A 13,714-nucleotide genomic window follows, 5' to 3' on the forward strand; every position below is an offset into this window, starting at 1 on the left:
CACCACTGGAGGCGGGCTGCACGATGTTGGGGCGTGAGCGGAAGACGGCCTAACGGTGTGCGAGACCGTAGCCCAGCTTCATGGAGACGGTTGCGAATGGTCCTCGCCGATACCCCAGGAGCAACAGTGTCCCTAATTTGCTGGGAAGTGGCGGTGCGGTCCCCTACGGCACTGCGTAGGATCCTACGGTCTTGGCGTGCATCCGTGTGTCGCTGCGGTCCGGTCCCAGGTCGACGGGCACGTGCACCTTCCGCCGACCACTGACGACAACATCGATGTACTGTGGAGACCTCACGCCCCACGTGTTGAGCAATTCGGCGGTACGTCCACCCGGCCTCCCGCATGCCCACTATACACCCTCGCTCAAAGTCCGTCAACTGCACATACGGTTCACGTCCACGCTGTCGCGGCATGCTACCAGTGTTAAAGACTGCGATGGAGCTCCGTATTCCACGGCAAACTGGCTGACACTGACGGCGGCGGTGCATAAATGCTGCGCAGCTAGCGCCATTCGACGGCCAACACCGCGGTTCCTGGTGTGTCCGCTGTGCCGTGCGTGTGATCATTGCTTGTACAGCCCTCTCGCAGTGTCCGGAGCAAGTATGGTGGGTCTGACACACCGGTGTCAATGTGTTCTTTTTTTCCATTTCCAGGACTGTATATATAGGGTGTTACAAAAAGGTACGGCCAAACTTCCAGGAAACATTCCTCACACACAAAGAAATAGAATATGTTATGTGGACATGTGTCCGCAAACTCTTACTTTCCATGTTAGAGCTCATTTCATTACTTCTCTTCAAATCACGTTAATCATGGAATGGAAACACACAGTAACAGAACGTACCAGCGTGACTTCAAACACTTTGTTACAGGAAATGTTCACAATGTCCTCCGTTAGCAAGGATACATGCATCCACCCTCCGTTGCATGGAATGCCTGTTGCGCCGATGCATCCCTGGAGAATGGCGTATTGTATCAGAGCCGTCCACAATACGAGCACGAAGAGTCCCTACATTTGGTACCGGGGTTGCGTAGACAAGAGCTTTCAAATGCCCCCATAAATGAAAGTCAAGAGGGTTGAGGTCAGGAGAGCGCGGAGGCCATGGAATTGGTCTGCCTCTACCAATCCATCGGTCAGCGAATCTGTTGTTGAGAAGCGTACGAACACTTCGACTGAAATGTGCAGGAGCTCCATCGTGCATGAACCACATGTTGTGTCGTATTTATAAGGGCACATGTTCTAGCAGCACAGGTAGAGTATATCGTATGAAATCATGATAACGTGCTCCATTGAGTGTAGGTGGACGAAACTAACATGAGCTCTAGCATGGAAAGCAAGCGTTTCCGGACACATGTCCACATAACATCTCTTCTTTATTTGCGTGTGAGGAATGTTTCCTGAAAGGTTGGCCGTACCTTTCTGTAACACCCTGTATATCATACCAAAAAACATACACACAGCACAAAAAAATTATATCACACCAAATCAAACACACACACACACACACACACACACATACACACACAAGTGCATACACGAACAGATCAAAGATGCTTCAATACTTACACTCGAAATGTGGCAATAACATTCGATCTTTGACAAAAACATTTGACAGTCGGCAACAGAAACCAAAACATTGCATCGAAACAAGTGTTCAGTTCATAGTGCTGTGGAATGTGGGAAAAAACCGCTAATTGGCATTCATAAAAAGAATAACATCACCAAATATGCAACAGGAGCGTAATATATAGGAAATCGTCCACGAAACCTATAAGTACAGTTCAAAACATTACTACTTAATAGGAAATACCAACCACCAGAACTGCTTATAACCTATAGGTTCTAACAACCCTACCACAACAAAGGTCAGCATTTAATAACGATTGTGGTGTTTCTCACGCTGCTAAATACTGCATTTTCGGGCAACAACAGTCATATTATGTGGCAGGTGTCATTGGAGCACAGTTAATAAAGTCATTTCATGTAATAATCAAAAAACTAGACACTCATCTTTTTGTGTTTCCCACGCTGGTCTCGTCGTAAAATCATGGCTCAGTCGTTGAAAATCTAAGTGGTTATGATTCCAAGCTCGGATGCAAAGAGGCCTAGGTTTTATTCGGCTATATTCAAAAGTTTTCCTAGGTTTTATTCTGCTATATTCAAAAGTTTTGTAGATGCGCTTCACAAACCATTCTTGAAGAGTACGGTTTTGCAGGACAATGGTGGTGTAAAAAAAGCAATCGGCACTCCGAATTTAAGTTACACTTCCTTTTAATTGCAATATCACGTAAACACAAAATATCACTTCACAATACAAATCATACTTGAAAACATCTTCCTCACATTTTATAAGACAACTACAAAATGCGTGTTTCCAACATGACGTCCAAGACGTGACCTTTTCAAGATCCGACTCTCTTACAACTCAACAACTAACAATCGCTTACGCGCCCAAAAATCAGAGTTACAAATACGTCAAAGATCATAGTGACAAAAGAAAGAATACACATAAGAATAATATCATTGCAATATAAACACATCGATGTATCAAAAGTGAAATCAAATCCGAATGTTGTCTCAGAAATATGTTAAGTAGTTAACAGAAATACAGTAGAATATTACTGGTATCGAGAGGTTCAGGTGAGGTGCCGTAATGGTTGCGTAATTCAAGTACCATTACAAGGTACAGTGACGAAAATGTAAATTAAACAGCAAACATATTCCAAACCACTGATGATGCCTTACGGAAAATAAAGGCGAAACGTGTATGGCATTAGAATTGTGTTTTATTCAGTTGCTGTCAGACGGTTCATAAGTAAAAATTATCGATATACCGTAATTTTACGCATCTATGATATGTTCAGGTGAATATAACTTCCAGTCTTCCCACACCAAATTAGTTCTGCAGTTCCTTTTTCCACCAAATAGTGTTCCCTAATTTTGGTCTTCTGGTTGTCTTCCCACGTTTGCTCTACCATAGCCAAAATCAGATCTTTTTCTTGTTCCTTTTTTATGTTTCTCAAGATTTTCGGACCCTCTCTTTCGTGCTTTACCTCTGTCATGTAAAACAAACGTATTTCTCTGCGATCTGATTCACTCTGCTCCCCTTGTTCCGTTCCTAATGGCAATTGTGACAATGTTTCTGCCACCACACTTTCCTTGCCAGGACGTAATGTATATCAAATTGGAATTCCTGAAGAGCAATGGCCCATCTGGTGAGTCTACCATGTGTCAGTCTGTAATTCTTAATAAAAGACAGTCCATTGTGGTCTATATATGTTTCCCTATCAAATAGCATTGGAACATTTTCAAGCACTACAAAACTGCTAATGCCACTGTTTCAGTAACTGTATAGTTATGTTCAGACTTTGTTAACATTCTCCTAGCAACACTAATTGATCTCTGGTCTGCACCATTCTCAGTCTGAATTACTTGGAATAGATGTGCTGCAATTCGTAAACAGGAACTGTTAGCAGATACACAAAACTCCTTATCTAGCCTTGGTGAAACAATTTTCCATCTTTACAGAGAGCCCGCTCAATATTATCAAGTTCCTTCTGACATTGTTCTGTCCATGACCAAGTCCATACTAGATAACTTACTAGCTATTCTTGACTTAAACTGAGGCTACGTTTTGGTAACTTAAACTAGTGGGCTACAGCAATGTTTGGTTGATCTCTCTCTAATCTGTAAAGACAACGTCTTCTGTATTTCTCTATCAACGGCCTAGTTTATTTACACATATGTTACATGTGCTCTCACCTTAAAAGGTTGATGTGGTTTGAACTTAAATTTCTAAGATTCTCCCTTCATTAATCCTGATCTATCAGAAAATGCTTTCTATAAATAACATCAATATTCTTTACTTTATACTTTATTTCATTTACTGTTTCTGATTCTAATTTTCTTTTCGCTGTGGAATACCTTCCTCTTTATTTACTTGCTACTGAACATATGCACACATTATTTTTGGTAATACTTATCCTGCAATTTCCCTATGGGATATATTGGTTTGGAGAGAGATATATGCAGCAATTACCAGTAAGCCGCATCACGTCTTGTCTGCCCAGAAATGCGTGTAGGTATAGATAAATGTTAATCTCGTAGTTTTGGTGAGCAGCCTGGTAACTTACCTTTTGTCCCCAGTGATGTACAACAATGCCTACGAAGCTGCGGCGGCTGTTCTCTCTTCGTAAATAACTTTTGTCTCCGAATGTGGCCATTTAAAAATGCAAGCTCTTGTCGCATCGGTAGAAGGCAATCAAGAAATAACTCGGTAGTAGAATGAAAACTTGTTTCTATTGCGTATTAGAACTTTTACTTAACAAAATACTGAGACTTAATTACATGTGTCTTTTTCACACCAACTCAGAAGACTGACAGACACCGAGATCGGTAAAAAAAATGAGGTACATAAAATAAGTGCTATTTCTTATCTTCAGCATTCCGTTTTCTGTCAGTACAGATAGCGCCATTATTTATTTATTTGTGTAGGCCATTTAAACAACCTACGCAGGGACTAAACATGATACCAAATTCAATTTCTCTATGAGTACCGTTTACCGTTAAGGTCGTACTACCCTTTCCTAAATCCATAACTGCTGTGTGGTCCAGCAAAACATCTGTCCCAAGTATCAGTCCAATACCAAGATTTTGGACCATCATAGCACCAACCTCCAATAAAATTCCTCGAATATTTACAACTAATAACCGTTGATTCTTTATTTTCTAACTTTTTGAACCTACTGCACTCATTTAATGGCTATACTGGTATCTCATTCTATCTCTAATGTGGCCATAGCTATTTGGACACAGCTTATTTGGTCTGCTACAGTACATAACTCGCTACCTGTATTAACAATATTAATTACTTTAATTCCATCAATTTCTACATCTACAACCGGTTTGCATTCTTCTTTATTGTCTGTTCATGTCTATTTCATTATCTTTGAAAAGAACTTCTGTAAAACCCCCAGGACTTTCCCTGTCAACCTCTTCATAGTCAATGGTACAACACTTAGCTGAGGTTGTGTTTGGACCTCACACAAACTCCTTTCTAGTCTTCCCTTTCTTGGTCTCCCCTTTTGTAGTTTCTTCCAGTCCTGTCATTATTACGTCTCTCATTTTGTTCTTGACACCGCCTGTTATTGTTATTATTATTACCTTTTGGTTCCAGCCTCCTCTACCACGATTGTTGATCCCACTGCCATGCCTGTCGTCGCCTCTCCCATTCTGATTTCTGTTATGTTCCTTTTGATCATTATGGTTTCTAATTTGTTTCCTCCAATCACCACTTTCTCTCGCTCTCCAAATTACTCCTCTCCACCAATTACTGGATATTTCCTACTTTCAAATTGCATCCAGCTAGTCTAAAACTTGTAAAATATCTTCTGTTATCTTTTTATATATCCCTAAAAAAATTTCCTGAATATTCACTTGTAGTTTGACCAATACTACACCAATAAGGTCTTGATGACTAAGTGGGTTATCTAAATACAAATTCTTCTCGCAGAAACTTTGAAAATAATCGTTATAGCTATCACACCCAAGGTCTAAGAAATTTGCCCCCTGAAAGGTGGTATTTCTAACACTGCATTCAGTACTGTTAGCCCAGTACTAGTCTAAGAATTTTTACTTTGTTCCCCATGACTGAGCATCTCCTTCCCGTAGCACATCCTATTTTCTTCCTCTCGTCCCATTTTTCTTGCACTAGCCCTTGAAACTGTTTCACAAAAGCTTTAGGACTGAGTTTCCCTTTTGCCGAAAAATTATGTAAAGTACAAACTTTTAAATAGTGGTCTTCACTTGTATTTTTTTGCACTGTGATTTACTGTACAGTAGTAATATTTTTCAATTTTTAATCTAATTTCATTCAACTCTTTCAGTAAAGATATCGTGCCTGTGTTAGTAAAATCACTGACCTCTTTCTGAATACTAGCTGCATTTGTGAATATCTCTGTAGTATTTGTTTTTATTGAAGATATTCTACTGGATGAAGCTATCTCTGTTTCGTCTACTTATTTATTTAAACATTGTAATAAATCTGTGGCTTTTATTTAGAGCATAGTCAAATTTCTTGGAATGTGCTATTTTATACCACACAGGGCTACGATTCTTGGACATTGTTGATGTCGTTGTTTACAAATCAAATGGTTTGGCTTCACTAGTTGTGCTAGTTAACATCCAAAGTCTATGATTTCTAACATTGGTCTTCAATATGGTGCTGTGAAAATCTTTATGGAACATCTCGACTGCAGCTACAGTAAATCTCAAGTAAGTGGGATTGGCATAGTGGTCCTGTATCGTAACTCGACATCAAGTCATCAGCTTATTGAGGACTGCCGGTTGCGAAGATGATTAGTGGAGACCGGAATTAGATATTTTGGACAGCAGTAGTATTGGTGCAGGCACTCAAGTGCTTTAGTAAACTATATTTCCATCTCATCCAATGATCTACTTTCTATGACTATTGGTGTTGTCAGTGTAAATAAATGTCTTTGGATCTCTGGAAATAGTCTGTTCAAGTGGGGCCGAGCGCACTGTCTCTGACAGAAGTGTCACATGATAGGGCGAGCGTGTTCCAAATATTTTTTCGTATCGGCTCACTTCACTCTGTACTTCGCTGCAGATACACTGCGCATGGTTGCACGGCTGCTGTAATTTAGTCCGTGATGAGTGTGTGTGTTGAGACTTGGGAGACACTGAACACACTTCTCATAAGAACACGGGGCAAGAATTCACTCATCGCAGAATACATCACTCTAAGATTTAGTACCACCGACGCCCGCCTCTACAATGGCCTCAGTCCGGCTAGGAAGAGAATACAAGTTTCTACAGTTGTCACCCACTGTTCAAAATAGTCCAAGACATTTTCCATGGGCCCAATACCCAATAATTTAGCGGGTTTGTCGAGATGTGATGGAATCCCTAACAATTCATCAAACAACGAACATATGTGTGCAGTCGTGTGAACACGGCCGTCGTTGTCTCGAAAGACAGAAGTCAACACAGAAGATTTGTAGAAGAAAGGGCAACATTTGGTCACATAGACTGGTGAATAAACTTACTGGTTCACGTTCTTGGAAGCCTGAATGAACTGCAGGCGTGCAGCTTCATGCACCACTTTCAGCGATGTTTTTTACGAGCTTCAAAGTTTCCTTGCATGCAGTTCCCTTCACAATATTAGCTCAGGAATTAGTTGTGAGAGACCTGCATTGATTGACAATAGCAGTTCTTGTCGGATTTCAAAAAAAAGTGAGAAGCAAAGTACAGTATTTTATCTGTACTAATGTTTCGTGGTATGGATACAATTCATATTGAGAGTTAATACCACTTCTTGGAGTAGCTTGCTGCTCTAATTTCATAATCCAAAATCGTTCATAAATTATGTCAATAAACACTTGCAGTATTAGCGAACCAACTATTGAACTATTGTCGCTAAGAGTGGCTCCATTTTAACATTGCAAATTATTTACATCCTTTTGTATACACTTGTTATTGTAGACACTTGCTTTATTCAGACACTGTCATGGATTCAGATTATTTCATTTGATGCATGACCTCGCTGGCTACATTCATTGATGTTCTAGACACCCGAAAATGAATTGCATACAACGTCGTTCCGTACATTACGCACAACAACGACATTTTTTGAAAATCATTGACAGAGCACAGATTTATCTTAACCGAAACAAGGCCCTGGAACTAGATGACATTCTGTTAGAACTACTGATAGCCTTGGTATAGCCACCCATGACAAAACTCTTTCATCTGGGGAGCAAGATGTATGAGACAGGCGAAATACACAGAAAACTCTTTCATCTGGGAGCAAGATGTATGATACAGGCGAAATACCCTCAGACTTGAAGAAGAATATGTTAATTCCAAATCCAAAGAAAGTGGGTGTGAAAATTACCGACCTATCAGGTTAGTAAATCATGGGTGCAAAATAATAACACGAATTCTTTACAGAAGAATGGGAAAACTGATAGAAGCCGACCCTGGGGAAGATATATTGTATTGCGGAGAAAAGTAGGAACACGCTGGGAAATACTGATCTTTTGGCACTCTTAGGTTAAGAAAAGGCAAAACTACGTTTATGGAAACCTACGTTTTAGAGAAAGCCTTTGACAGTGTTGGCTGGAATTCACTTTTTGAAATTCTTAAGGTAGCAGGGGTAAAATACAGGGAGTGAAAGGCTATTTACGATTTGTAAAGAAACCAAACGGCGGTTATAATAGTCGAGGATGTAACGGAACTGCTACAGTTCACAACAAAAAATAATAATATTAAATTGTTTTCATAAACGTTGTTGGTATTTTGTGGTTGACTGATAAATTTCGATATATAGCTGTAAGTAAATGGAGAGCAGATACCTTTGTAGCTCAGATAAGTTACAAGTTTTTGAATATGTGTTAGTTAATACGCAGAAAGAGTTGTAATAATTAATTTTGTTAATTTAGTTTAATGCACTACTCCAAGTGTTGATAAAAAACTACTTCAATCTGAAAGTCAGAATAATGGGAGTCGCGAGTCGTAATTGGCTGCGCAGATGGGCCGAGAAGTGGTGTCATGTGCAGTAGCAAGGGGAGAGGGGGTAGCGACGTTCCGAACTCAGCAGTCGCTTTTCTGTAGCTGGTGACGTAAAAATTTACTTTGTGGGAAAAATAGCGTTTTAACAACTATAAAATAGTGTAGTGTTACTTTATTCGACATCAAATCGTCTTCAATACCTGTAAACAGCGGATGAAAGAATTTCGACACTTGTGACGCAGTTAAGTTTGGAGCTATGGCTGCCGAAGCAGCAATGGCTCTAAGTGGCGTCATATTGGTCGACGAGTAATTAATGCATCAGAGACCTGAAGTAGCCGTGCAGTTTTGCTTTGGCCGTCGGACATCACGCAAAATGATAAGGCAAGGCTCTCCAATTAATTTTATTATTGACTAGAACTGCAAGGGAGCTTATTGCAGTTTCTTTTACGTCATAGTTGGTAAATTATATGTTGATAATTGTTAAAGACAGTGTTAAACTCAATCTAATCGGTTTCATGCTCCTGAATCCAAGTCACTTTTGTAACTACTTGAAACATTTCTTTCAACCCATTGTGCTGCGTGATCTAAAAGAACTGAAAACAATGATGTTAACACTGCTGACATAAGTGACAATTCACACACAGAAAATGGAAGTTTTAATTGAATACATTGGTGCTTTGTGATTCAGTTCTTTCTGACCTAATTATTTTGCTGTGGGTGTGAATCATCGGACACTAAACAGTTTAGACAGAAGAGAATAGAAGGTTTTGAAATGTGATGTTACGGAAGAATGTTGAAGATTAGTTGGGTTCTGAATATAACTGGAGAAAAGATATTTGTGGCACAACCTGGCTTTACTCAACGCAAAATTTTTCCTAAAGAAAACCATTTCCATTAAGTGACACGTCAAATTAAAGATGGCTGCTTCACAGAATATGATTGAATCAGAATGCTAGCTTCCACACTAGAACCAACCAGAATTTAATTCCAAATTAAAGTCAAGTAAATTAGACATTGTGATTCTGTCAGAGACAGCAAAGGACTTGTAAGAGCAGTTGAATGGAATGGACAGTGTCTTGAAACGGGGATATAACATGAAAATCAAGAAAAGCAAAGCAAGGACAATGGAACGTAGTTGAATTAAATCAGGTGATGCTAAAGGGATTAGATTAGGAAACTAGACTCACAAAGTAGTAAAATAGTTATGCTATTTGGGAAGAAAAATAACTGGCGATGGCAGAGAAAGCGTTACTGAAGAAGAGAAATTTGTTAACGTCGGATATTGATTTTAGTCTCAGAAAGTCTTTACTGAAAGTATTTTATGGACTGTAGCCATGTATGGATGTGAATCATCGGACACTAAACAGTTTAGACAGAAGAGAATAGAAGGTTTTGAAATGTGATGTTACGGAAGAATGCTGAAGATTAGTTAGGTTCTGAATGTAACTGGAGAAAAGAAATTTGTGGCACAACCTGACCAGAAGAAGCGATCGATTGATGGGACGCTTTCTGAGACATCAATGGATCACAATTTGGTACTGGAGGAATGTCTGGGGAGTAAAATAGATAAAATTCGTAGAGGGAGACCAAGAGATGACTACAGTAAGCAGATTCAGAAATATGGAAGTTGCATAGTTATTCGGAGATGAAGAGGCTTGCACAGAATAGAGTAGGATGGAGAGCTGCGTCAAACCAGTCGTCTTACTCAGACCACAACAACAACGCATTTTAAACAACAGTTTCCGTGAATGTGTATGCTCTGTGTTGCCTCAGTCCGAAGACTGGTTTGATTTAGCTGTATTCACTAGTCTATCTTCCTCTGTGCACATCGAGCGAGGTGGCAGAGTGGTTAGCACACTGGACTCGCATTCGTGAGCACGACGGTTCAAACCCGTGTCCGGCCATCCTGATTTAGGTTTTCCGTGGTTTCCCTAAATCGCTCCAGGCAAATGCTGGGATGGTTCCTTTGAAAGGGCAAAACCGATTTCCTTCCCTAATCCTATGTGACCGATGACGTCGCTGTTTGGTCCCCTTCCCCAAACCAACCAACCAACCAATCCTCTCTGCATAAGTACTGTAACCTACAGACCCTTGAACCTGTTTACTGTATTCATCCCTTGATCCCTTTGTAGCATTTTTGCCCTTGACACTTTTCTCTATTACCAAACTGATGACTCCTTCACGCCTTGCAAAGTGTCCTACCAACAGATCCCTTCTTTCAATCATAACTTTTTTAATGTTTATATTTCTACCTTTCTTATTGGCGCCTTTATTTGATAGTATCTCATTTATTTACTGTCGCTTTTAAACAATTCAATAATTACCTTACGAGTGCTTAACTTGACAATCCAGTGTGTTCTGGTTAACGGCGTGTGGCTTTCGTAAATTGTTGAAACCAAATAAAGTGTAAAAATTTTCTGCTGAGTGTGGGCTCAGTCCCTTACCACTCCCGGATCCCCACACCCTAACCATTTTAAGTCGCCCTACACATATTAAGCATTCTTCTATAGCATCACATTTCAAGAGCTTCTGTTTACTTTTACTTCAATGTTTTATCATCCACGTTTTACTTCTGTACAAGGCCAAATTCCAGACAAATATTTTCAGAAAATACTTCCTAACGAATAAATTTATATTCAATGTTAACAGACATCTCTTTCTCACAAATTCTTTTCTTGCTGTAGCTATACTGCATTTTTAATCTGCTCTACCTCAGTTATCATCAGTTATTCTGTTGCCCCAATAGCAAAATTCGCTTACTACTCACAGTGTATCATTTCCCAGTTCTGAAATCAAAGGTAACTGTAGCATTGAGTGTGAATGGAAAACTTACTGTTGGAGGTCATTAATAACGACGTGATGCAGCACTCCTTGGCGGTTGAGGAAGGCTTGGATGCTGCCGTGCATTCTGGGTGGCACCCGGACGTCCACAGGGTGGCCAGCACGGAGAGCTCCAGACCAGATGTCAAGGGACGGGTTGTCCCTCAGCTGCGACATTATTTTCAGCTGCTGCTCTGTGGGCACCAGCCGGTAAACTTTGTGTCTGTCACAGAAAGACAACAACTGCCTCATTACCTTGTCCCAAATCTCTGTTTAAATACACTACTGGCGACTAAAATTGGTACACCAAGAAGAAATGCAGATGATAAATAAGTATTCATTGGACAAATATATTATACTACAACTGACATGCGATTACATTTTCACGCAATTTGGGTGCATAGATCCTCAGATATCAGTACCCAGAACAACCACCTCTGGCCATAATAACGGCCTTCATACTTCTGGGCATTGAGTCAGACAGAGCTTGGGTGGCGTGTACAGGTACAGCTGCCCATGCACCTTCTACACGATACCACAGTTCATCAAGAGTAGTGACTGGTGTGTTGTGACGACCCAGTTGCTCGGCCACCATTGACCAGGCGTTATCTATAGGTGAGAGATCTGGATAATGTGATGGCCTGGGCAGCAGTCGGATATTTTCCGTATCCAGAAAGGCCCGTAAATGACCTGCAACATACGGTCGCGAATTATCCTGCTGAAATGTATGGTTTCGCAGAGTTCGAAAGAAGGGTAGAACCACTGGTCTTAACACATCTTAAATGTAACGTCCACTGAACAAGAGGTGAACGAGACGTATAACCAATGGCACCCCATACCATCATGCCGGGTGATGCGCCAGTATGGCGATGACGAATACACTCTTCCAATGCGCGTTCACCGCAATGTCGCCAAACACAGATGCGACCATCATAATGCTGTAAACAGAACCTGGATTCATTCGGAAAAATGACGTTTTGCCATTCGTACACCCAGGTTCGTCGTTGATTACACCATCGGAGGCGCTCCTGTCTGTGATGCAGTGTCAAGGGTAACCGCAGCCATGGTCTCCGAGGTGATAGTCCATGCTGTTGTAAACGTCGTCGAATTGTTCGTGCAGATGGTTGTTGTCTTGCAAACGTCTCCATGTGTTGACTCAGGGATCGACACGTGGCTGCACGATCCGTTACAGCCATGCGGATAAGATGACTGTCATCTCGACTGCTAGTGATACGAGGCCGTTGGGATCCAGCACGGCGTTCCGTACTACTCTCCTGAACCCACCGATTCCATATTCTGCTAACAGCCATTGGATCTCGACCAACGCGAGCAGCAATGTCGCTATACAACAAACCGCGATCGCCATAGGCTACAATCCGACCTTTTTCAAAGTCGGAAACGTGATGGTACGCATTTCTTCTCCTTACACGAGGCATCACAACGTTTTAGCAGGTAACGCCGGTCAACTGCTGTTTGTGTATGAGAAATCGGTTGGAAACTTTCCTCATGTCAGCACGTTGTAGGTGTCGCCACCGGCGCCAACCTTGTGTGAATGCTCTGAAAAGGTAATCATTTGCATATCACTGCATCTTCTTCCTGTCGGTTAAATTTCGCGTCTGTAGCACGTCATCCTCGTGGTGTAGCAATTTTAATGGGCAGTAGGGTATACACACTGCTTTAAGATGGTCAAGGTAAGATCATACTTTACCTGCTCGTCTGTACCTGGACATCTGTTAGTGGATCTTAAAATAGAGTGTGTCTATCCTTCTCTTTTTTTCGCTCTTATGACGATTTTGCTTGGCACACTTTTCGTAAGGTGTCTGTATGTCTGTGGAGGAGAGGTAGTTCAGTTTTCGTCAAGAGTCGAACCCAGAGAAGGAAGATAGTGATGTTGTATGCTGGGGTTAGTGGAACGAAGTCTCCGTTGTAACTCATCCCAAAGCTGTGCCATTTGGTTCCAGTTGGGACTCTGGACAAGCAGTCTATTTAAGGAATGTTATTGTCCATAAAAGACTGCCTCAGTGACACTGCTTTATGGTACGGTGCATTTTCATGCTCATACAAATGACCATCTTCTATGAACCATTCGTCTACTGTACGCAGAACACATTGCTGTAAAATGTTTTCATACTTGCTTAAGTAAAACATTCCGTACTATAACACCACGTCCTCCATACTTTACTCTTGACGCTACATGCGACAAAAAGTCTCCTTAGGCAAGTTTGGGTTGAAATGTATCTTTTGGATTTGGGAGCCAGGTGACAAGTAGGTCAACATGGGCCAACGTAGGTCAACATTGATGTCATAGACGATGTCACTGACGAGTGGCACGCTTATCTCAATAGATTTTCCAATTTGCAG

At 41.0% G+C, this 13,714-nt stretch overlaps 1 protein-coding gene across 1 annotated transcript in view; it reads right to left on the minus strand.

Moving 5' to 3' along the window:
- LOC126268061 (carboxypeptidase B-like) overlaps nt 1-11,445 on the minus strand; it is a 105,856-nt gene extending 94,411 nt beyond the window's left edge. The window contains exon 1 of the mRNA XM_049973496.1: nt 11,367-11,445. Coding sequence (XP_049829453.1) covers nt 11,367-11,440 — 74 coding nt within the window. The 5' untranslated portion in view covers nt 11,441-11,445. The remainder of the gene's footprint in view (nt 1-11,366) is intronic.
- Between the last annotated feature and the right edge of the window lie 2,269 nt (nt 11,446-13,714).

Source organism: Schistocerca gregaria, chromosome 4 (genome assembly GCF_023897955.1).
Source record: "Schistocerca gregaria isolate iqSchGreg1 chromosome 4, iqSchGreg1.2, whole genome shotgun sequence".
Taxonomy (NCBI): Eukaryota; Metazoa; Arthropoda; class Insecta; order Orthoptera; family Acrididae; genus Schistocerca; species Schistocerca gregaria.